This window comes from Corvus hawaiiensis, chromosome 1 (genome assembly GCF_020740725.1).
Source record: "Corvus hawaiiensis isolate bCorHaw1 chromosome 1, bCorHaw1.pri.cur, whole genome shotgun sequence".
In the NCBI taxonomy this organism is placed as follows: Eukaryota; Metazoa; Chordata; class Aves; order Passeriformes; family Corvidae; genus Corvus; species Corvus hawaiiensis.
The window spans coordinates 32005144-32028784 of NC_063213.1; the positions used below are offsets into that span (position 1 = coordinate 32005144).

Consider the following 23641-nt stretch of genomic DNA (forward strand, 5'->3'; position numbering starts at 1 on the left):
TGACCAGTTTGGGGTATTTAATCAATGAACAGCTGAAGATTATTTTTTGTGTCACAGCTTGGCTTTACTTATTTCTCTGTGAATTAACGGCCTTGTCATGTGTTTTATTCGTTCTTGTAATTTTTCTGCTTCCTGTACTTCACATTCATTGGGGTGTTAAGTTTCCTGGTGGTGCTTGCCATCCTTGTTTATTGTCCCCACCCCACTGCTGCATTACAAAGAGCTCTAACTCTTCAAAATAACTAGAGAAAGCTCAGCCTTTCAAACTTCTTAGTCAACTGAACATTAATACTGCCCAGTGAAACAGATATCAGCCCAGATTTACAGTCTCCTATTAGTGGCAGACAGAACGAGAACTCCACTTTCAAGTGTGATTATTTTTCATTTTGTTATTTGTGACTGAGTTTCCAGGTTGAATATGGTTGAGACAAAGTAAAGTGCACAAAAGTGTGCAACATCCATTCAGCAGCCCAGAAAGGAGCGTATTCTTGAATATCAGAGCAGTGCTACAGTAAATTGCCTCTTTATTGGAACAGTACATACAGAGGAGATAACAGCAGAGCTAATGAGACTCTGCATATATATATGGGTTGCATTAGTAATGAGAAACAGCTCCGCTAATTAGCTCTGCTCCCTAATGAAATTAAATACATGATTTAAAAGACTTTTGCAGTAAAGTCAATACAAACCCAAAGTATATCAGTTCTAACTCCTTCACTATGGCAAGGTGACATAAACAATATCATGATTTTGTATTGTCATGGAACAGTAAGCATTGTTGGTAGGCTGAGGTTGTTCCAGTTTCCTCAAAAAAATCCAATAGCTTCTTTTCCTCATCCCTTCCTTTCCTGCACTCATGCAGACTGGCAAATCAGTGAACTATTATTTCTCAGTTTTTAAGCTAATTTTTGAGAGAAACTTGATACATAAATTTGCCGATGTAAATTCATTAAAAGCAATATAAGCTCAAATTGTAAGCTTTAGTTTTCTTCCCAAGTGGTGAGCTGAATTCTTAGAAAACTTCACAAAGCATATTCACACTGACTGGTCCTACTAATTATCGTCTGCCTTCCACTCTGTGAGCATCTCCTTAATATGCTGTTTGGATGTTCTTTCCTTCTAAAGTATCCTGGTTTTCCATGTTTGAAGCTGAGCTGAGACCACAAATACTTTAGTTTTTGCATTACTTGAGCAATGAATTATGTTCCATCATGACCCTGCAATACAAAATGGTCTTCAAAAATGAGAGAGATGTCAAGAAGCTGTAGAACCACCTCAGCTGCTTTTTTTTGTCATAAGTGGATGGAGAACACAAAATTTGGTGATGCACTCCTGTTGCCTCATCATCTACTTCAAGCTGCCCAGACACATGGACAGCATATTGACAAAGTCAATTTACCCCATGCTAAGTTCTCCTTGTTCAGAACAGACCAGTCAGAAAACCATTCCAAGCAGTGCCTTCTCCTTTGTTGACACGCTACACAGAAGGACTTGAAGCGCTCAGCAGGATCTCTGGTGATGTTTACATACTCAGATGACAAGTGTTCCATGGCACAGTCATGGCCACCGTGGCCATATGTGCTTTTATGATTATATCATATGTATCCTTGATGCTCACATAAAGGAGACTCCTCTTCTGTTTGCCTCCTCTCAATCAAATTCTCAGTGTGTCCACATGGAGAATTTCATATCTGAAACGAGGCAAATAGTGAGCAGTTTATTAGAAATAATTCTGTGTATCCAAACGGGGAAAGCAGTGACATATACACTCAGACTTAAAAAACCAGAGAGAGTGGGTTCTCCATCTTACTTTCTAAGCAGATATATTCATGGCTCAACTTTGACTTGGGATTCTGTCTTCCTTGTCTTTATTCCAACAATAATTGCACAATACTCTCTCTTTGGGATCATGTACCTGGAGCATTTCTTATTCTTTTTGTACAGTTGTTCTCTAAATTTAAGTTGAATGTCCTGGGGCAGTTTCAGGAATGATTACTTAGCAATTAGACAGAAGTCTGATTCGACTCCCTCTGTTTATGAAGAACTGCTCTTGCATCAATTTCTGACATACGTTACGCTATATTGTGAAACCACACATTTTGTGAAATGAATACAATTTTCAATCATTTCTCAGAATGACTTCCAGTTATTTTGCAAAATGACAGAAAGTAGTAGGTAGGTGTTATGCAAAATATCTAATCTCTAGCTTTTTGATCTTGTTGGTTTAAAAGATAACAGAAAGAGCTGTTTTCATTTTATTTCCCAGACTGTCTAAAACCCCAGGTATATTGCAGAGCAGACTACATATTACATTTTCTAAAATAAAGAATCTTCTGAGGTGCAGTTTACTTTGTAAAATTTACAGCTGTTTTAAATTTTTTGTTCCAGTGGATTGATATTTGACCTGACCTTCCCCACTAGAACACTAGTGATAAAAGGTGACATTTTGTGAAATGCTGGAAACCATTAGGTATTTCAGGTGATGACCAAGCAAAGGATGTGGTCCAGTGACGTAATCAAATGGCCATTATTTTCAGAAATACCTAAACGCAGTCATATTGTGTAGCTGAAATCGTCAGTTCATGAAAGAACAGCAAATTGCTAATATATTTTTTTTAATAGCCACTTTCACAGATTCATGATATTATATACAGATTGTCTGCTGTTCAGCTTTAAACTTCTGAAGGCCAGTTCACTGTAGAGACAGTTTTATTCTTGCAAGCTGAATTTAACTTATGAACTGCTTTTCCCTATGTGAAATTTTGTGATGCTATTTCTAGTGTATGGACACTTTTCATGTCTTGAGAGGATTCTCATTCAGCTGCTCCTTCTGTAGCAGAGGATAGGGACTGTGGTCTGTCTCCATGTATGTGAAATTTGCACCCATTTGTTTCTCTCCATGCAGCCTCCAGAGAGGTGAAACTCTCCTCTCCAAGGGTATGATTGAAAGTTGTCTGTCACATGTTTTCCCATTAATGCAGATACAGTCTGCCCTTTTTTATATTCTCTCACATTTTTGTAGTTATCTTATTAGTGAAGTTTCTTTGAGGTCTTGCTGCACTGAGAAAAAGAACTGGGAAGGCAAAGTCCTACGTGCAATTCTTACACGTCTCTGTTAGAGATCATGGTGCCACCACTCCATTAGTGTATGCCTCCCCCCTCAGTCATTGGCTGGTTGTGTTTTTCCATGATGCAGACCTCTAAAGCAGATGAGAGGCTGTGAGCTCTTTCCCATGAGTCCTTCCCTCAGTGTGTGTCCCCTGTCGAGTGCAAGCCAGGGTCTTGCTTCCTACAGGTTCACATGAAGCATTTGGGGATGCTATTAAATTGCTCTGCTAACATCTGTCTTGCCTCCATTGTTGGCATTGGACATGTGTCCCTCTCTGACTGTGACCCTGCTATGGGTGGGGTTGCCAGTGGACTTGATAACTGAGCCCCCAGCTCAGTTACCCTTCCCAGCTATGGGACTGGCACCATTTCCATTAGCAAGACTTGTGTCAGTGGTGCCAACCACTAGGACACAAGGCAGTGGGCAGGAACCGATGCACAGGAAGTTCCATCGGAATATGAAGAGGAACTTCTTTACTGTGCAGTGACCGTGCGCTGGAACGTAGTGCTCAGAGAGGTTGTGGAGTCTGTCTCACTGGAGATATCAAGGACCATCTGGATGCAATCCTGTGTTTTGTCCTCTAGGATGATTCTGCTTGAGCGTGGAGGTTGGATCAAATAAACCACTGTGGGCCCTTTTGACCTTACCCAGTCTTTGATTTTGTGATTCTGAGCCCCAATCACACGTGAATGACACACAATTCCCTGAGGGCACAGCTGCCAGAGCTGATGAGCAAAACCAGCCTGGCATTCCCAAACCAGAGGCATTATTGGGAAAGAGGGAAGTTACTGGTTGAGGGTGAAAGCAGCCAGCTGGCCTGTCTGCTGCCTGCTGAGAAAAAAGGACTATATGTTATGGTTAGCCTGCAGGGAATGGACATCGTATATTAGCTTTATTGGATTTCTCTATTCAGCAAAAAATTTGGTTTATTAAGCAGCTGTTTGCAAGTGAAGAAAATTACTTCACTGAGTGCCAGAAACTTTAGTTCGATTTTCTGAAATTTCTTTCTGGGAAGTCAAGCTGGTGTTTTATTAATGACCCCTTGACTTTTGAAACCAGACCTTGCTTCCGATCAAGTCCTAGCCATAGGGTTTACTTACAGGGAAAATGCACGTGAAGTCCTATTTCCCAGAAAATAGCAGAAATTAGTAACTTTATGGGTCAGAAATGTCCAAATCTGCAACTCTGTTGAGGCTTTTATTCAGGAACTGCTATCTCTGCTGCCTTCAGGGGTTGTCATGCCCATCTCTCTCCATCCCCGGAGAAAGCATCAAGTGCCTGACATTCCCAAAACTGCTTTCTTGGCCTGCAGCTGTGGAGGGTACCTTCTTCCTCAACCAGCACCTTTAGTCTAAGGTACCCTGGTTATTTGGAACACATGGAAATGGAAATGTCAGGTGACACAGTCTGTGGAAAACTGCCTGTAAAGAAAAGATCTGCATCCTAAGGGGAATTAGACAAGTAAGATTACAGTCTGATAAAAGCCTCAAATCAGGATTTCTGCAAAAAGCATTCTTTCTGTATTTGTCCTTGCCTTGACTTGATTTTCCATGATTCCCTGGTGAGCTAGAGAGGGGACTGCTGCAGCTGAAAGACATTCAGCAGGAAAATTCCAGTCATATGGAAAGAGTGATGCAGGAGTGGGAACAAGGTGTGGCTGAGGGCAAGTTTGCTCCCATCGGTGAGAGTGCCACTTTTAGCAACTTCAAGGATTCAGTAAGTAACCTGAGATGAAGGCCAGAGGCACAGTCGCCTTGCCTTGTTGGTGTGTGGCAGAAATATGCTGATATTCTGCTCTGTTCTCCTCATTCCCAGTCATATTCTTCAGATCCTATCCCCTCTATGTCCTGTAATATACTGTGTTTGTGTTCATGGTTGTCTCCTAGCCTCGAACTATCCTCTGTCATCCAGTCAGCAAAATAAGGGTCTCCTTCAGGACCGTGGTGCCTCTGACCAAGCAGATGATGGTAACTGGAAGTTCCCCTTCCTTAATAGTGGTCAATTCCTGGCAGAGTTAAGAGAAACTTCATTCTCTCAAGGCAAGGGAAGGCTTTCTCTGCCAGACACTGACTCTCACAAAGCAAGACAAGTGGTAGACATAAAGTTTGCATAGACAGTCCCGTGACTTGATGCTGGATAATATCACCAACTTAAATAATGGAATTATGACCCCCTAATTTGCTTATTATCATGCTGAGTTAGTATTAACATCATTAGCATCAATTTTTATTTGAGGAAAAAAGCCAGTACTGTTTTTTGTGATGCTGTGGTGCAGGCTACTGTGAAAGTGTGCATTTTTACAAGAATTAAATGACTTGTGATTTTAACACATGGATGAACAAGATTAGTTGGGCTGTATGGTCAGAAAGTACTGTTTGTAAAAACATGTTTTATGTTTCATTCCAGACTTGGATACAAAATACTTTTAATTTATGTGCATTTTTGTAGGAGGAACTTGCTTTACTTTTTCAGCACATAGTAATTTTGTTTGTTAATAACTTTATTATAGTAGAAGGGTTATGATATAATGTTACAAAGCTATGCAGTGCCTACAGAATGCATGCAAGGCATTTTCTTTGACCAACCACGTTGCTATGGGAGGAAACAAAATTTTGGAGCCAATTTCCATCCTCTCCCACCACAAGGAGAAAAAAGATTTGTTTGTGTGGCTTTAAAACAAATCTAGATCACAGCAGTTTATTGCTTTCTTAATGACACACAGTTAACTAGTAGTGAACTACACATTCAAGTTGACTCCTTATGTGTTTTGAGTCTGTAGTTCCTCAGCTACTGTTGAATCTGGCTGGTAGTTGTCGTCCTTTTTACTGTGATCCCTTGGGAACAAACACCTTCTTGGACAGATTTTTCTCAAATCCACACACACTGCAAGCTCTCACATTTCTTTCTTAACAGATGTGGTCCAGGATGTTTGCCAAGGGTGAGCCATGAGAGCTGCCCCACATTTCACTTGTGTTATGACCTTCATGTGATTTCCAACTTTTGGTGTGATACAGCATGACTCATACTCTGACCTGAAAATACCTTTTTATGATCAAACATGCTGATAGATATAAAGGACCTTGAAGCAAGAAGGAAGACAAGGTAGAAAGACTATAGAAGAGATGGGATCCTATAAAGTAACCATCTTGGTGGGACCAAAAGCAATGAGATTGCACAGGTACAACAAGATCAACCAATTGTTATTTTATTGCTGTCTGATGTGCAAGAGATGCTGAAGGTGAGGCAGAAAGGAATGGAAAGGTTCAAAAATGCGAAAAGGTGCATTTCAACAGCATCATGAGGAGAGACTGTCATGGAAATTGATCAGCTGATAACCTCTAATTAGTTAAATGATTAAATTATTATCCCACTAACTCTGGATGAAAAAATGTGGCCTTATGCAGATGACAACAAGAAGAAAGATATATTAGCCATTGGTGTCTTGAATTAGAGCAGTCGGAGATTTATATTTTTTTGGGGGGGTAGGTGTAAAGCAGCTGAGCTATGAAAGCCTGAATGTCTTTCACAGAAATATTTTACTGAATTTTCCATCTCTTTTAGTGGAATTTAATTCTGTCTTCAGAGACAGCAACTGACAATGCCTCACTGAGATATAATAAGCTTTTTAGCTACCCTGGGTCTATTAGCTTTTTCCATCCCTCCAATCCAAGCAGTAGTATTTTCATTCTTTCTACCAGTACAGGGTACAAAATTTATAGAATTGATTTCAAGCTAAAGACACTGTGAGTAACTAGTTATAAACTTTGCACAAAATCAACATAAGACAAAAAAAGAGAAAGCCTTGTAACCTTGGATACCCAAAATATTTGCCTTTTGAAGAGAAGGCAACTTCTGTCTGAATGATCTAAATAAAATTGTTCTCATGGTAAAATATTTTTTAATTGCACAATTCTGTGAATAATAATACTGGCTTTTGTTTGAACTTGAAAAGTCCATTTCAGTAACAATGTATAATTTTTTTAGACATATTTTCATAATGTGAGAAAGATAACAAAATTCTTTTCTGCTGCAGTGATACCATCTCAAAAAATGATTTTGAGAAAATATTTTAAGAAATAACTATCACTGGTTTAGTTTTAAATGGGTGGTTTAATTGTTCAATTCACTTAGAAAGTTATGCTTCTCTTTACAGTAAAGAAGAAAGTTGTTCTACTCAGGAAGAACCATATCTTCCCTGCTATTTTATGAGAGCTTGTGGGGAATAAATAAGAAATATATGGGAAAATGATACAGATCTTTAAATTTCAAAAATCTGTACCTTAGTCCATAAAAACCTGCTTCTCTCTTTGTGTTTCTACATTGCAATTCTCAAGTCTCCTCTTAGTGCCTTTGACTTCACAAACCCTGATGTAAAAACAGTAAGACAGAAGAGCCTATGGCCTTTCTTCCCTTTTCTCCAGGTCCATCCACAACTCACTGGGTAGCACCATGAGGAACTTGCTGAGGTCACCTTCCCATTTGCCAGCTGAGACACTGGAGGCAGTTTGTTCCATTACTTCAGGAAGCTGATGTGCAGAGCCCTGTGCAAGTGTGTTGTACTGTTTCCAGGGCACACCGTCACTTGCTGAGGAGGAAGTTTGCCATGTCTGTCCATCACTGTCCTATCCCAGGTCCTGCACACACTGCAGGAGGCTGATGCTAGCAGCAAGGCGACCTCCTGTGGAGCATCCCCACACTTTGCATGAAGAAGCGGTTTCCACTGAGCACAAATGACAGCAGGTCGAGACAGCTCAGAGCTGTCAGGCTTAGGAAAACCTCATTGTAGCTTTCTAACTGGTCAAAATCACTCACATGCTGTATGTAATAGGCCCTAAACAGGTGGTAGGGAAGGAACCAAATTATGATCACCCAGATGAAAATCAAGTTTTTTACCTGGGCCCAGAACTCTTGGTGTGAACAGAGGGAGGTGGAAAATTTTCTCGCCACTTTTACCAGGATGAAAATCTGCAAGCCTAAGAGGACACAAGAAACGAGAGCAACAGCCACAATTATGGTGTAGTTCAGGGCCTTCACACTCTCCTGCTGTAGTTCTTTGTGGAACTTGAAGCATGTTGTATTATTGTATAAGCCTGAGCGTCCGTACTCAAAGTACAAGAGCGGCAACCCAAAGACCATGGCAAAGACCCACACAGCAGCGCTTGCCACAATGGCGTGCAGCTTCCTGTAAAACTCCACCTTGTCCTTCCACTGAAAGAAGATGAGCCACCGGATCACCAGTGTGATCACATAAAATAGGAAGGTCAGGTACATGTGGATGTGCACCATGGCACTCACCATTTTGCAAAATGGCATATCAAATACCCACTTCTTTTTCACATAATAGTGGAGGCGGAAGGGCACCGTGAAGAGGAGGAGGCAGTGCACAACAACCAGGTTAATGATGGCAGTCGTGGTCACAGACAGACTGTTCATCTTAAGCAGCACAAACGCCATCATGATGGACCCAATTCCACCTCCAGCAAAGGCCACCGAGTAGACAGTAACCAGTATGGCACTCATGGTGCTGGTGTGTACAAAGGCAGAAGAGGAGTCACTGCTGTTCCTGGTCCCTTCAGTCACGTTCCTGAGATCTTCCTGGTACATATTCTAGAAATGGAAGAATACAGAAAGTCTAAGATAAGGTAGGAATGAGAGGGCCTACCTAAAAAGCCTGAAGGGCTTCCCACCTGGCTCTTGCTCAAAGAATAATCCTGAAACCTCACAGATGGTATCAGTAGCTGTAGCCTGTACTTTTATCCAAACATCCTCCAGCCTAGAGAAAAATGTATGAGAAAGCTGGGAAGATAGCTGGTCTAGTCCTTAAGACATTTCCAATCATACCCCTAAAAACAAGCATGAATCAATAATATGTGGGGAGAAATGATCCTTAGAGAAATTACATTATTGTGGTGTTTTTGTGCTGTGTTATCAGTTCTCCTCTCTTCTGAGCATCTGCATGCTTTTACAGTGAAGATCAGAGATATTTTTTGAATTCTGCTACTTATTCATCAATTTGTTTATTTGCAACACAAATCTGTTCTTCCCAGGCCCAGATAACAACCATATATTGTTCTATCTAAGCCACAAATTTTTGTTTGTTATAGAGAGCTGAGTTTTGCACACATTACAGTCAACTTCTTCTCCATGGACAGTTTCTCTGAGCAAGGGATTAAACACCAAGGATACCCAGACCCCATGAAAATCCTCCTTAGATCCTGCCAGGCAGAGTAGTGTGGGCAGTACCATCCTCGTGCTCAGGGCCATTTCATATTTTACATGCAGTAACTGGGTGTTACAAAATGGGCTGTTAGAAAACATTAGGAAAGGACATCCTGGGTGAGTGTAAATCATCCTGCCTGGCCCGAACAGAATTAGCAAGTTTAGTAAGTATGATATACATTTTTAATATACTACTCTCTAAAAGAGAGATTAAAAATAATTCTTATCAATCTAAAGGCAACTCCTGTTATGATTTTAAGTACTACAAGATCATATAGGAGGGGAAGAGTTCAGGTAGGATGTTATCCTGAAGCACTTTTACATCTATAAAAATGTCCAGAGGATGTTCACACTACAGTTACAGAAAAGAAATGAGGAAAACTGAACAGTACTGGGCTTTGTACTATCCCAGTTATACTGCTACTGCTACCTGAACTGTAATTTAAAACTGGCTCTGGTAAGTCATCCATTTCACCAGTGAATCCCACAACATAAGAGGGGGTTTTCTCCCAGCTGAGTTTTTGTGATTTTTCATTTAATACTCAAATGCTTTTCGCTTCAGAAAGTAGTTCCTCAGTCTCTTAGTATGAATAGTGTTTCAGCTTTATTTTCATTTTTTTAGGTAGTACAAACTGCCAAAAGTTGGGAAGGGGAAAAGTTTTTTAGCAGTCCACTCACTTTATGGAAAAGAAGAAATGCTTATAACAATTTTATAAACTGATTTTGCTCATAGTGGGGAATGAATATCTGTTATGCACCTCAGGTGGTTTGTGTTGTTTCTTAGCAATATTTCTAAGCACTTACCCTTACAGTAATCCAGATCTCTTCATACATTGAAAAGTTATTCTCTAACTTTCCCAATGCATCCAAGACTTCAGATATCTTATTATAAATATAAGTGCCATATCTCAAATTGACATTACTGACCTTTTCTGTTTGATCTTGCATCTCAGAGTTATGTGGACAACTAATTCCAGTACATTAAGAGAATTACAATGGGTTTCAGTGAAGGAACTTTTCATCAAAGTCACTGCAGATTGGCACACTGCAGCTCTTGCATCAGAAATGGTGCAAGTTCCTGCCAGTTCTGTTCTTGTTTCTGAGACACTGAATTTCATCCTCACAAACATTCAAGTCAGAAGGGATTAGCAATAGCTCTTCATCAGTTTCTCCAGGTTGTTAAAATTCGTGTTTGAAAAGATGTCTCTGAAAAGTGGAATTATCACACTGTTTTGATTTAAAATGCGTGTTTAGAGTTTAAATATTTTAGAAGTGTCATAATGGGAAGGGTAGCACGCTGGAAGTGTGGCTGCAGTTGGAGAGGAAGAACCCCTTGTTGTCACCCTTTGGAGCCCAGCAGTGAAACTTGAACTGAAGGCAATAAGAACAGATAAGAAGAAGTCAGGTAACTGATATTTTCCTTAGACATTCCGATGAAGGGGGCAGCAAGAGACCTATTTTTGTCTGCAAATAGGCAACAGAAATGCAGGTTTCTGCAGAATTTTGCAGTCATCGTTAAATCCCTACATAGTAAGATTCTGCAGGAGTTGTAATTTTCATTAATCTTCCAAAAAAAAGTTACTAGCAGCTGTGATAGGAGATTATCATCTCCCCAGTAGTACAGGCACCCCACTGAAATATCATTGCGTGATGAATACAGAGTACAGCATAACACAGGGTATGTTTCACAGAGGAAATGCTGCTTTCTGGTGAAATGAGATTACCTATCGTGCTGACATTCACAGTCCTATAACCTACTGACCTGAAATGCAACTAACAAGTCCTCTTGCCGGAATTTAGCAGGAGGCATGTGGAAAAAGAATTAACGTGGACCTTACACGACACGGCTGGTCTTGTTCCTGTGCCTTCCCATCCCCTCCAGCAACTGCCAGTTCAGTGATATTGCTCAAGTCTTGGAGCCAGGTTTAGTCTTCCTCTGTGCTAAGCCTCTCATGACTCGGTTGAACTTCTGCTGGACAGGAGCCTTGAGCAGCCATGAGGCAACGGTGGGCACCACTTCATTTGGATGCCACAGCAGCCGCTGGTGCCAAGGGCTGGGGGACAGTTGCAAAAATAGCTGTTTCAGTCTGACAAAGGAGGTAGATTGCCAACAGGCCAGAGGCTGGTTTCTTCCAGAAATATGGTCAGCAAAAAGATTCTTGTGCATTCAAGGTTTGTCAGTTGTCAGTGTGGATACTGCCATCACACTCATTTCATGTGACTGCCTGTGCAGCACAGTCTGCAAGACTTTCCTGGACTGCTCTCTTCAGGACAGAAAAAGTCATAATGATCAGTCCCTGTCTGTGTTCAAGACCAGGTTGGATGGGGCTTTGAGCAGCCTGGTCTAGTGGGAGGTGTCCCTGCCCATAGCAGGGCTGTTGGAACTAGATGATCGTGAAGGCCTCTTTCATCCCAAACTATTGTGTGATTCTATAGTTTATGAAAACAATTTGAACTCTGTCAAAATTTTCCAACTCAAAAATATTCATTACAACCTTCAGGAACTTGTTTCTCTTTTATCTTACTGTTATCTGTGTTACTACTTTAAAAAAACCCCAACGACCTAAGAAAGAAAAAAAGATTAACCATACTTCTGGACAGAATTTGTACAATCTCAGATTCCAGGCATTTTATGTGCTTCTGGCTTTGTCTTTAGATTTAAAAACCTTTTGTCAAATTTTGACTTCCCCTGTCTCTGATATGAGACAGAAGATACTTCTGCTTTGATTCCAGACATACCTGTGGCTTCTCAGTGAACTGCCATTATTCTTGAACTTGTTTTTAGATGAACAACTTTGCATTTGGCAGGAGTAAAATGCTTATTGCTAGTTTGAGCCTGATTTAGCAATCCAGATCAGCCTGTCACTGGCTTGTTCCCTTCATTGTATGCTATTTTCCCAACCAGGTCCATGAGTCACCATTATGTTACATCAACATTATATCAACTTATTAAAAACCCCACCTCATTTGTCAGAAATGATGACACTCTTACAATCTCTGTCAAACAGTGAGCTCTACTCTGTATAACAAGTGTTTGCAAAATTTATCCCCCCATACACGTCTGCTGAGAGACTGGCAGGCTTCACACTGATTTTCATGTCTTGTGACAGTTGGGTTCTGCAGAAGAAGCATTTGCTGCCTGCATGCACCCAACTGAGAAGTTTCATTTGAATTTGGAGGAGAAAAAAGTTCAATTCAAATGAAAGATTTCTATTTTCAACAGACTTAATAAATTGAAAAATGAGTGTTTGTCAGAACTGACACTTCTGCACTGAACTAGACTAGGCTGGAGGCAGTGCAAAATACAAATATTTTTTAACAAAAGTCTGTTTAAAATCTCCATTTGTTTCACAGAGTCCTCATTTAGTCTCAAAGATGTTTTCTGTTGAGGGCATTGTAATTGCATTTCATTTTGTTCTAATTCCATGCTGTGTTATGGTAATGTAGGCTAAGCCACTAGAGTAATTGCAGAATTCTTTTTATTTCAACATAACCACACACACCTGAAGCTTGAGGTATAAGAACCTGCTTAATGGAAAACATTACAAATAAAATAATATTAAATAGCAAGTGTGTTTTTACATTTAGACATTGACTTTTTTCAAACAACTTTTCATGATTCCCCTAACTCATTCAGCAGCTCAAGGGCTCATGTCTTGCAGGCTGTGTCAACATTATACCGGTATTTTGTGGTTTCAGTTCAGTCCATTGAAGAACAAATGGGATGGAAAAGCATGTTGAGTTAGTCCTCTTTCACTTGAGATTGTCACTATTTTTACACAAAAAAAATTGAAACCATGAAGTGTTCCTAAAAGTCATTATTTACCTCCTTATCTGTATCATAACAGAGAGAACAAACCTTCTGGTCCTTACAGAGACTGGGTGATATCAAACACACACACAAAGATGGATGAAAGCAAAATGCACTGCCTCCCAGTTTTAGAAGACAGTGTAAAACTACAGGGTAGCAATATGGAAAAGAATGAAGCAATAATGTCCTTTACTAGGAAATTACAAAACACAATGAAAAATCATTTGTGCAGAAAATGGGTTAAAAATAAAACAAACAGATCGCTGAATGCTTCCCCCCCCAAACTTGCAAGCATTCTTTTAAAAACTTTGCTAACCAAGGCTTTTTTTTTCATTCTGTGTATACTTACAGATTAGAATTTCTCTCTGCTCTTCAAGTGTTGTTTACTTCGATCTTCATTCTATGTCAGCTCTAAGAACAAAAAGCAAAAGACCTGATACTTTTAAGAGTCATTGCCTTACTTCCTTCTTTGAGCTTATGACAAAACAATAACCTTGAGGCTGTGCTGTGTGAAGGTAGGGCTGCCCATGAGCACACAACCTTGGGAAGAATTTTAGTTGCATCACAGCATCCTTTACCTTGCAGCTACTTCTTAGCCATTAGAGGTCTTCAAATCCTCCCATTTCTGATCAGTACTTTATACTACTGCCTAAAATGACAAACTATACACACAGATGTGAGCCTCACAGTTCACAAAGACACATGTTTGGAAAGGTTGTTCCCCAGAGTGGAGGGGATGATTTGAAAGAGTGTTTTGAGAAAACAGGGCAGGACAAGAGCAAAATATGATCTAGATTGCAACTAAGTGTGGTTTGGATGTGGTCAGAGACACCTAAGTGTGAGGGATGAAATAAAGCTCACTCTATAGCCCAGCACGATTTCTCATCTCTGCTTTCTGCCAAGGTTTTAGCTCAGTATCTGGATCTCAAAGCATGATGCCATCGCTACAGCTGTACAGTGCTAGCAGGGGAAAACTAGGAGATTCAATTAAAAAATTATTAGCCATGCCAGTATCAAAGGCTCATCGAGCAATGATGGTTGCTGTGAGGTATATGCATGGTAAATGATATTTTACTGTGGGACTGAGTCTCTGTAAGGAGTCTGTGCAAGGTCAGTTTTGCCCTCCTGTGGGCTTAACATGTTTCTGTTAGAACTCATGATTATATTTGAGTATACTAGTTTTGAAAGCAACAGTATAGGCATACAACTTTTAAATGTAATCCCACGTGAGAACATTTTAACTGACTGCATCCTGTTGCTTCACATTTGGTTAAAAAAGCACAAGGGAAGTCCTGTTCAGTGCTACTTCACAACAGACTGGTACGTGATGGAAATTGTCTTCTTGTATTTTGCAATTTTAACAGTTGCTGACAGCTAAAGAACTGTTTAGATAATATTAAAAGGTGATCATAATAGTAGTGCTGTGCTCTTCTCTAGTACCTTTCTGCAACCTGGTCTCAAAGCTCTGTTGAAAGGCATACAGCTAAAAAGCTGAAAACTTCATGGCAAAGCCAGAACTAAAGCTAAGATATCCTTAAATCAAGACATGTGCCTTCTCACGTTAGTAATTTTGTCTTGGCTTCCTCTAGGTCTTGTTCTAGAATGAATGCATTCCAGTGGAGAGAAAGCTAAGGTACCTTTAAGACCTTCAGGTAGCATCTGTATGTGGGTTTTTAAATGATACAACATTTTTGATACATATAATAAGTTAATATATAATTAAACATAAGTTAGAACATAAGTAATGTTTTAATGTTGAATATGGATATATATTTTTGATGAAATATAATAATTACATAACATACAAGTTATATAATCTTGTTGATAAATAACAATGCTGTTTTTCTCAAGCAGTCAAAATGAATTAGAGTTTTTCAGGTTGACTTCTTTCCATATGTTTGCAGTTTGCAAATCTTCAGTCCTTTAATCCAGGATTAAACCAAATAGTGAAACACCAGAGTATGATCTGGGACAGACAGCCTCATTACCTTTGTTGGTCTCTAATTTGTAGTTAGCATCAAGATCTAGATAGGCATAGAGTGCTTAATATAAATCATTGCAATTAATTTTCCCTGCTAAATTGATGCAATTTTACCCATGATTTACCAAAAGCATGTATAATGATTCCAGACTGGTATGTTTATATTTTCAACTGTAATGTACTGAGCTGGTGGCAGAATGTGATTATTTTAGAGCATCACTGGTTTTAAACACAAATACTAGAAAAGCATGTATTTTAGAAGTTCTGGGTAATTGCTGGTAGTTTTAGCAATACCCTAAAAATCAAAAGTGTGATAATGTCTTTTCATAGTGCTGTTGTATCGTGGATTCCACCACCACCTACTTTGAGTTTGCATTACAGCAACAGTTTCAAGGGCCAAGGTTGTTTAATAATAGGTGAGAGTCTGGGCCAGATTTCAGGGACTACTTGTCCTGAGACTGATTAGCAACAAGGTACCTCTACTCTCGATTGTGTGAAAGGTCCTTGAGGAAAGAGAATTATGCCCTTTATTGCTCAGGCTTAATACATGCTGTCAGTGATTTTTCAGCTGTTCCAAACTTAGAGTTGTACACAGAATAACCATGGCAACACAGGTGTTTTGTTTGTCTACATTTATTGTGCCAGGACTCAAGGATTTAGAGTGCTAATTCAGAAGGGGACTATATGGAGCTATGCAAGCATGGTGGTTGGGTCTTCTAGAAAAATAGTCTTCTCCTTCACTTACGTAAATGGCAGAAAGCAAAACATAAGATCCACCTGGAGACCGTAAATTCACTGCAGGTAACCCGACTGTTAGTTAGTTGTGGGTAAAGCTTGAGTGATGGCCCTGACAACACTGAACTGATGTGGGTTACATAAAGTCAGGGAGGGCATCATTCATAATAATTTGTGCTCCTTACAAAAAGCCTGCTTTTTGATCTGCTCAGAGTCCCTCCTAGTGCCAGCTGTGGTCCTGGGCCTAGTATGTAAGACTGGCTGATCAGTTATTAAGCTTCGATTGTGACAGGCTATTTGCTGTTTCTTATTAAGTAAAAGATCAGCTGCTAATATGAAGAGCTGAAAGGCAGTATGTCATTCGAGTGACCAACTTATAGCTGTTACCAACAAAATCCTATTTTTGACTCATATTTCTAGTGTGCCTTACTCTTTCAAGCACCTGAATAGAAAGATATTAATTATCTACGAAACGAAAGACATTCAGTATCGATATCAGCCAAAAACATTTTACAGATTATAGGTTTCTTAAAATGATTCTGTCTGGGTTCTGGATCAGTTGTGATTTGTGGCTGTCACCCAGGCAGTGCAAGGTGTCCTATGAGTGAGAAATACTGCCTGTGACATATCCGAAAGAACATTTTGGAAAAGTACAGGGAGTAAAATGTGACTTGCAATTCCTTGTTTCACACACCTTTGCATAGCAGAGACATAAATTCAAGCTCCTCTGAAAAATAGAAATACATCTGGAGGCCTCCTCCTAGTTTCTTTTCCTGATTTAGGGGAAAAAAATATCCGCTTTGCAAATTACTATCCTTGGGTATTATTACTCAAATTTGCTTAAACATACCTGAGGCAAAGTGGTATGGATAAAGTCTGTTTCCCCTTCAGTATGTCTCACTACCTTGTGAATGGAAATGCCAAAATTGCACCATGTTGAAGTATAGCATATCAATAAAAACCCCTCAAATTTCTGTTCAGGTCTTACCAGAATCCAGATCTTTCAGAAGAGTACTGAAAACAAATCAAAACCTAAGTCCACATCAAAATCTGCAGTATTTCTTCTTTGATAGTGTGGGAGAGATCCCAGATCTAGAAACCAATTGTTCTAATGCTAATAACACTATTTGTTATAGTGTTACTAGTGCTTTGCTAATTTTTTGCCCAACTTTCACCATACATTCTTCTCTTTTCTACCGGACTCTGCTTTGGCCTCAGTGGTTGTCACCAAGGGTAGGAGGAGGAAACAGAACTGCATACAAAAAGTATCTGCTCAGCCTCAAGCCTAAGTGGACTTTTTGAGAAAGTGTATTACTTACATTTAACAACTGCACCCTTCTAGCAGTCTATCACCAACTTTAATATTACCTTTCTTTGAAGAATTTTACTAGTTCATATCTGTTGCAAGCCAGTAGGTTTTTCAGGGGATGTGCCTTTCATCAGGAATCCAGCACAGCAATTCACTCACTTTGGGAGCTTGTTCTCACCAGGGTGAAGAAAAATGGAAGGGGACCTGATTGACAAGGAGATGTATTACTCCTACCATAAAGATGACATTAGACTGCAGAGAAAGAAATAATATATGCAGCACCACGCCAATTCTCTAAGCATATATGCCTTTCTGAGAAGAAAAAATCCTTCCCTTCTCCTTGAAAAGACAGTGCTCATCCTAAAATTTGTTTGAACTTGGTACTAACCTCCCTAATTGCCTGCTGGGGTAGGCAGTGTGTTGTAAGGAAGAATATATTTTTTAAAAGGATTTTAGCACAAGTCTGTTGCTACTCACCTTCAAAATGTGTACTGCAACTACTAATACTGTTTTATTCCCAGATTGCTTATTTAATCTGATTTCTCACTGCAGAGGTAATGCAAACTCTATCATCAGGTGCATGGAAAAAATAATTTTACTAAAGATCGCTTTTCTGCTGAATATACACATACAGATATTTATGAAACTTAATATGCTATAATGTGTTATCTGAGGAACAAACCTCCCTGCATTAGTATAAGAGTGTCTGCCTAAGAGCAGTACAGAAAGCAAAGCTTGCTGCCAACACTAATTGATAATGAATGCTACCTTAGCATAAACACAATTAAATACATAATGTTTTTGCTACAGTTGGGTTAGAGAGGAATTCAGGTTCCTCCTGTTATGTCAGAAAGGAGGAACTTACTGCAAGGGAATTTTTCCACACTGCATTCTAAAATGACACTGGTTTGCAAGAGCCTTTCCTTAATGAGCACAGCTACACTCTGCATATTAGAGTGAGGCTCTGTGTGCATGCAAGTGCTCTGTTACATCAAATTGTTTGGGCTGAAATGATTCATTTTGCAGTTAAATCTGGAGGTTTCCATTCTGAACAAATGATAAGAAACTGTATTAAAGTAAGATCTTCTGTGCCAAACTGTGAAGCCAATTGTGTTGTCAATAATCTCAGTACCAATGCATTTTTAAAAACTTTTGCCTATTTGAAGTTCAGTTGAAATATTTAAGAAAGCAGCTAGACAGCCCAGCCATAGGTGTAGAAACACTTATGGTAAGTGTTGCTGTTCTGGGCTGTGGAGGAATACCCACACCTTCCCTTTGTCCCACTCTCCACCTAATATGCTTTCCCCTAGCTTCTCCCCATTTCATTGGCACAGGAGTCCACAGAAAATCTTGGGCCATGCTGCTTGTGGCCTTAATGATGTTTTGCCAGTCCAAATATTCTTATTCAGTTTTGGAGTGCCCTGTCCTGCTGTGGTGTTGCACTGGACCCCTGTACTTGGTTGATCTTTAGACCTCTCTGAAGAAAAACAGAACAGAAAACAATGTTATGAAATAGCTTCCCTTTCTAACCTCCTTCTTTTCATTTCATCCAGGCTGTTTAATGCTCTGTACATCTTCTTTATCACTGAAAAGCATAAGAGCCCAGTATTTTGTGTCATTATTCACTGTAGCTCTAATGAAGCCTTAGGTGAAGACCGACGGACAGGAAATTCCTCTATGATACTATGAGCCCTACATGACAGATGTACAGATTAAAAAAAAAAAAAATCTAGTAAAATCCACATGGAGTCAGTGAAGCATGGTGGAGAGAAGACCCAAACAGCACCAACGTAAGCTGGTACAAAATGAATTTTGTAGGAGACACCCTGGTGCATTAGGTTTGTAAGGCCAGGTTTTGGTAGTGGGAGAGGCTACAGGGGTGGCTTCTGTGAGGAGCTGCCAGAAGCTTCCTCCAAGTCTGTCAGAGCCAATGCCAGCCAGCTCCAGGATGGATGTGCCACTGGCCAAGACTGGGCCAGTTGGAAATGATGATAATGCCTCTGTGATAAAATACTGAAGTAGTAGTAGTAGTAGTAGTAGTAGTAGTAGTAGTAGAAGTAGTAGTAGAAGAAGAAGAAGAAGAAGAAGAAGAAGAGAAGAAGAAGAAGAAGAAGAAGAAGAACAGAAGAAGAAGAAGAAGAACAGAAGAAGAACAGAAGAAGAAGAAGAACAGAAGAAGAAGAGAAGAAGAAGAAGAAGAAGAAGAAGAAGAAGAAGAACAGAAGAAGAACAGAAGAAGAAGAAGAAGAGGAAGAAGAAGAAGAAGAGAAGAAGAAGAAGAAGAAGAGAAGAAGAAGAAGAAGAACAGAAGAAGAAGAAGAAGAAGAAGAGAAGAAGAAGAAGAGGAAGAAGAAGAAGAACAGAAGAAGAAGAAGAAGAAGAGCAGAAGAAGAAGAAGAAGAACAGAAGGAGAAGAAGAAGAAGAAGAAGGAAGAAAAGAGCAGGGTGGGAACATGCGACAAGGACAGCTCTGCAGACAGCAAGGTCCATGGAGAAGGAGGGGGAGGAGCTGCTCCATGCACCAGAGCTGAGATTCCTCTGCAGCCCATGGTGAAGTCCATGGTGAAGCAGCTATCCCCCTGCAGCCCATGGAGGATCATGAAGATGCAGAGATCCACCTGCTGCCCATGGAGGAGACCCGTGCCAGAGCAGATCAAAGCCAGAAAGAGGCTGTGAACTTGTGGGAGGCCTGTGCTGGAACAGGTTCTGGCAGGGATCTGCAGACCCATGGAGAGAGGAGCCCACAAGTTCCTGCTAGGACTTGTGACCCCATGGGGAACCCATGCTGGAGCAGGCTGTCCTTGAAGGACTGCACCCCAGGGAAGAGTGACCTACATTGCAGCAGTTTGTGAAGAACTGTTTCCCATGGGGTGGACTCACACTGGAGAAATTAACAGAGTACTATCCCCCAGGGAGAGACCTCACATTGGTGCAGGGGAAGAAACAATGTGGCATGAAATGACCATATTCCCATTCCCCATCCCCTTGTGCCACTGGAATGGGGAATAAAGTAGAGCTAAGAAGGGGGAAGGGGGGAGGGGGGAGAACGGGGGGGGGGGGGGGGGGGGCGGGGAAGGTGTTTTTAAGATCTGCTTTTACTTCTCATTATCCTGCTGATTTTTTCAGTAATAAATTCAGTTAATATGCCTAAGCTGAGTCTGTTCTGCTCATGACTGTATTTGGTGAGTCATCTCTCCTGGTCCTTATCTCAACCCATGAACCATTTTTTATATTTTCCCTCCCCTGATCAGTTGCAGAGGGGAGTGATAGAGAGGCTTTGGTGGGTGCCTGACGTGGTGGGCACCTGTGCAGATATGAGCTCTGGTCCCAAAGCAAAACAGCAACAGTAGGGCAGCAACCTGACCTTTATCTTCTCAGCAGGATGGGTTAGATTGGCCATAGTATCCTACCTCTTTAGCCCCATTGCTTCTGGTTCTCAAGCCAGCACATTAAGCACTAATTCAAATACATCTTCACAGAAAAGATTTCACCAAAATAGCTCTCCTGTTGATATCAGTAATGGTAAGAATTTGAGGAGTTTAAGAAAATAAAGCACACAGTTAATGTGTTTAATTGTGCAACTGAGATGAAAATGAGAAGCATCAGCTCAATGAGCAGCAATTTCCACTGCTGCCTTTTTCTCTCTGCACCATCAAATCAGGATCATCAATGAAAGTGATTCAATGATTTCTACAGCCCTTATGGTGAGAGAGCTCACCATTCACTACTAAGTACCTTTAGCACAGTAAGTGCAGATAAAGCAATGCCTAATCTGTATCCACTCCAGATTTCCCTTATGTCTCTTATTTTGGCTAAAACTCTTTCCCCCTTATTTTCACTTAAGACGTAAGCTTTCACTCTGTTCAGTGAGCTGACAATACAATAATGAATTCTTCATCAAAAGCTATCTCCACCTAATTTTCAGATTGTTTCCTCTATCCATGTTAATGGGTGTCTGACCTCATTCCATTCCCACACCTAATATTATCCTCATATGAACTTAATTTCAGCTGTGCAACAGAGATCTCTTCTAGGTTCGGAAGAAGTTCATTAAACTGGTGAGAGGTTCTAGCATTATATCATGCTTTTTCTGAGGTATCTTTTCCCTGGACTTTCTTGTTTTAGATTCCAAAGCAGCCTGCACATGGCTTTTTTAGGGGTAAAACAGTAGAATTCATGGAGTCTTTCTGTACAGCATTGGATATAGAAGATCTGCACGTTGCCATGTGAGCCTGAGGTATGTGTGCATTTCAGAACACAATGCTGTGTAGAAATATCTAAGCTAGCTTTAAATAGGTAGTTGGTGATAAATCTGTGTTGAAGTGACACACCCTCATCAGATTTATCCATGTTTTCCAGGCTTAGAGGCTTCAGTACTTCGGTTAGCTGCTCCAGAGCTAGTTTTGATACCTGAGTGACTTCGCAGAAAGTAATGCGCATATCCCACTCTGTGTCGATCGTGACTGTTGAAGCTTAAAAACATCCAGGCTGGCAGGGACCTCGAGAGATTTTACTGCCAAACCTCCTGCTGAAAGCAGGGCTATAGACTGAAGTGTCCAGGGTCCCATCAAACTGAGCCTTGAATATTTCCAGCAGGGGAAATTATGCTAAATTATGCTACTCTGAATTTTTCAGTGTCTGTCTTGGACAAGGAAGACAGAATCTGGATACCACATCCCAGGTGTGGTCTAACAGGTAGTAAATGGAGTGGAATAATTACACCCTGTCTTGACAGCTGTAGTCCTTGACCTGCTGGCTGGGCTCTTGCTGCTGCGGCCCATGATGAGTTTTCATTTCATTGCTGAGCTATCTGAGTGCCTGAGAGCATCAGGGGCAGTGTCTAAAAGTGCCAAAGAGAAGGCAGATCTGGCAACCTTTTATGAGGGTGACTTGAGATGATCAGTATCTGAGCTGATTCTGAAAAATTTACTCATCATGAAAGAGTATCAGAGCCAATGAGGAAGCCAGTAGAATCATTATGGAAATTTCCTCCTTATTCTTTGTTCAAAGATTGATTGGCAAAACCGATAACACTTTCTTCTTGTCTTTTAATAAATTTCAGAAAGTATTATGAAAGTGTGGATGCTGTTGTAAAAGGAGACCAGCATCCCCTTCTGCAATGCTGATTCCCAAAATATGCTTTAAACTACTACTTTACTTCCACTGATTTCATAAAATATGTCATTCATAACTGCTGCAGTGGACTAAGAACCCAGCTTCTAACTTTTAATTTCTCTCCTGCCATGTTTCCCCCCAGTTCTGCTGTAATCTTACCTCCCACCAGGAAACGTTAAGCTCCATCCAGATCTGCAGCCTTCTCATTTGAGTTTAATAATATCTCCCTCCTCCTGGTCTGTCTCCAGTACTTTAGTACCTCTGCTGAGGACCTTTGCAGCACTTACCCAGCCACCCTCCAGCAGCATAGCAGGACACTCGCCTCGCTCCGTGTGACTCCTGGACTTTGCAGAGAAGCACTGCTGAGGAACTGCTACTGCAAGCCAGCTCTGTCTGCTTCCTGAAATGTCACCCATTGCTCATAAACCACAAACAGCTGACAGACAGGATTAGACCAGTTGTTGTCATCTAAATTTTCGAGTTCATTGATGAAGATGTGTTTTGGGGTTTTATTTATTCTTGTTCTGATCAGTGTATGTGAAATATTTTCAGTTATTGCAAAATGTGTCTTTTTGTAAGTAGCTACAGGTGAAAGTAAGAGGGCTAACTGTACTGAAAGTGAAAATAACACATGTATGTGTTTGTGGATATATGTAGACATCGGCATTCCTCTCCTGTGGTACGATGGCCACTCAGCTTCTCAACAGGATTTTCTCAGTTGCTCAGATAATGCCTAAATTATGATCTGAGAGCCCTTGAGGGAACTTTCCTCATGATATAGTGGTAAAATATCTATAGCAACACTGAAGCTAGGTAGCCAGCAAGGCTGAAAACGTTCTGGTACTCCTGAAATGCTTCTCTCTCTTTATGAAACAGTAGTCTTCCAGAGAGATGTGAGCATCCACTCTGCATATGCTTTTTGTATATTGTAGGCTTTTTATACCTGAAAAGTATTGACTCAAACTTTTTATAAATGAAGAGAATAAGGCATGTGAAAAGAAGAAAGATGTGGGGGTAATTTGCTATGAGATATCATGCTCATCTTTATAATACACTGTTGGCTCTATTAATTGTATCCATTTGATACATCTGCGACCAGAAATCTGTCAGAGCAACACGGGTACACGCAAAGCTGCAACTATTCCTTTACCCCACTTAATTTCAAAAAGTCATTCTCTATCAGTAGTATAGCAGAAGAGCTGCAAAACCTGGCCATGCAACAAGTAGCAGAGTAGGACAAACTCATATTTCAAAATCTTGATGTTGCATTCCCAGGAGCTCAGTATGAATAATAAAAGTGTTCAGAATAAGGATGTTCTCTTTCTTCCAAATTAAGGGCATATGCCTGGGGACTTTTAAACC

At 40.4% G+C, this 23641-nt stretch overlaps 1 protein-coding gene across 7 annotated transcripts; it reads right to left on the reverse strand.

Moving 5' to 3' along the window:
* Positions 1–5591: 5591 nt before the first annotated feature.
* GPR141 (G protein-coupled receptor 141) lies at positions 5592–22639 on the reverse strand. 7 transcript variants are annotated; one of them, XM_048298875.1, is made up of 5 exons: positions 22567–22639; positions 17224–17368; positions 13489–13550; positions 10256–10534; positions 5592–8716 (listed from the first exon to the last, which is right to left on the reverse strand). In XM_048298875.1, the coding sequence occupies exons 4-5, from the start codon at positions 10274–10276 to the stop codon at positions 7769–7771; spliced, it is 969 nt and encodes a 322-aa protein (XP_048154832.1). In that variant the 5' UTR covers positions 10277–10534; positions 13489–13550; positions 17224–17368; positions 22567–22639; the 3' UTR covers positions 5592–7768. The 7 variants fall into 7 exon arrangements, with proteins under 7 accessions (XP_048154832.1, XP_048154818.1, XP_048154851.1 ...); XM_048298861.1 differs by having other exon boundaries at positions 10256–10699; XM_048298894.1 differs by lacking the exon at positions 10256–10534.
* Positions 22640–23641: the final 1002 nt, after the last annotated feature.

Excerpts from the sequence above, each read along its gene's own strand:
- GPR141 (XM_048298875.1), bottom strand. The coding sequence starts at position 10,276 with ATGCAAGATCAAACAGAAAAG. Across the intron at positions 8,717-10,255 it reads TGCAAGATCAAACAGAAAAG|AATATGTACCAGGAAGATCT; the intron begins GTCAGTAATGTC and ends TTCCATTTCTAG.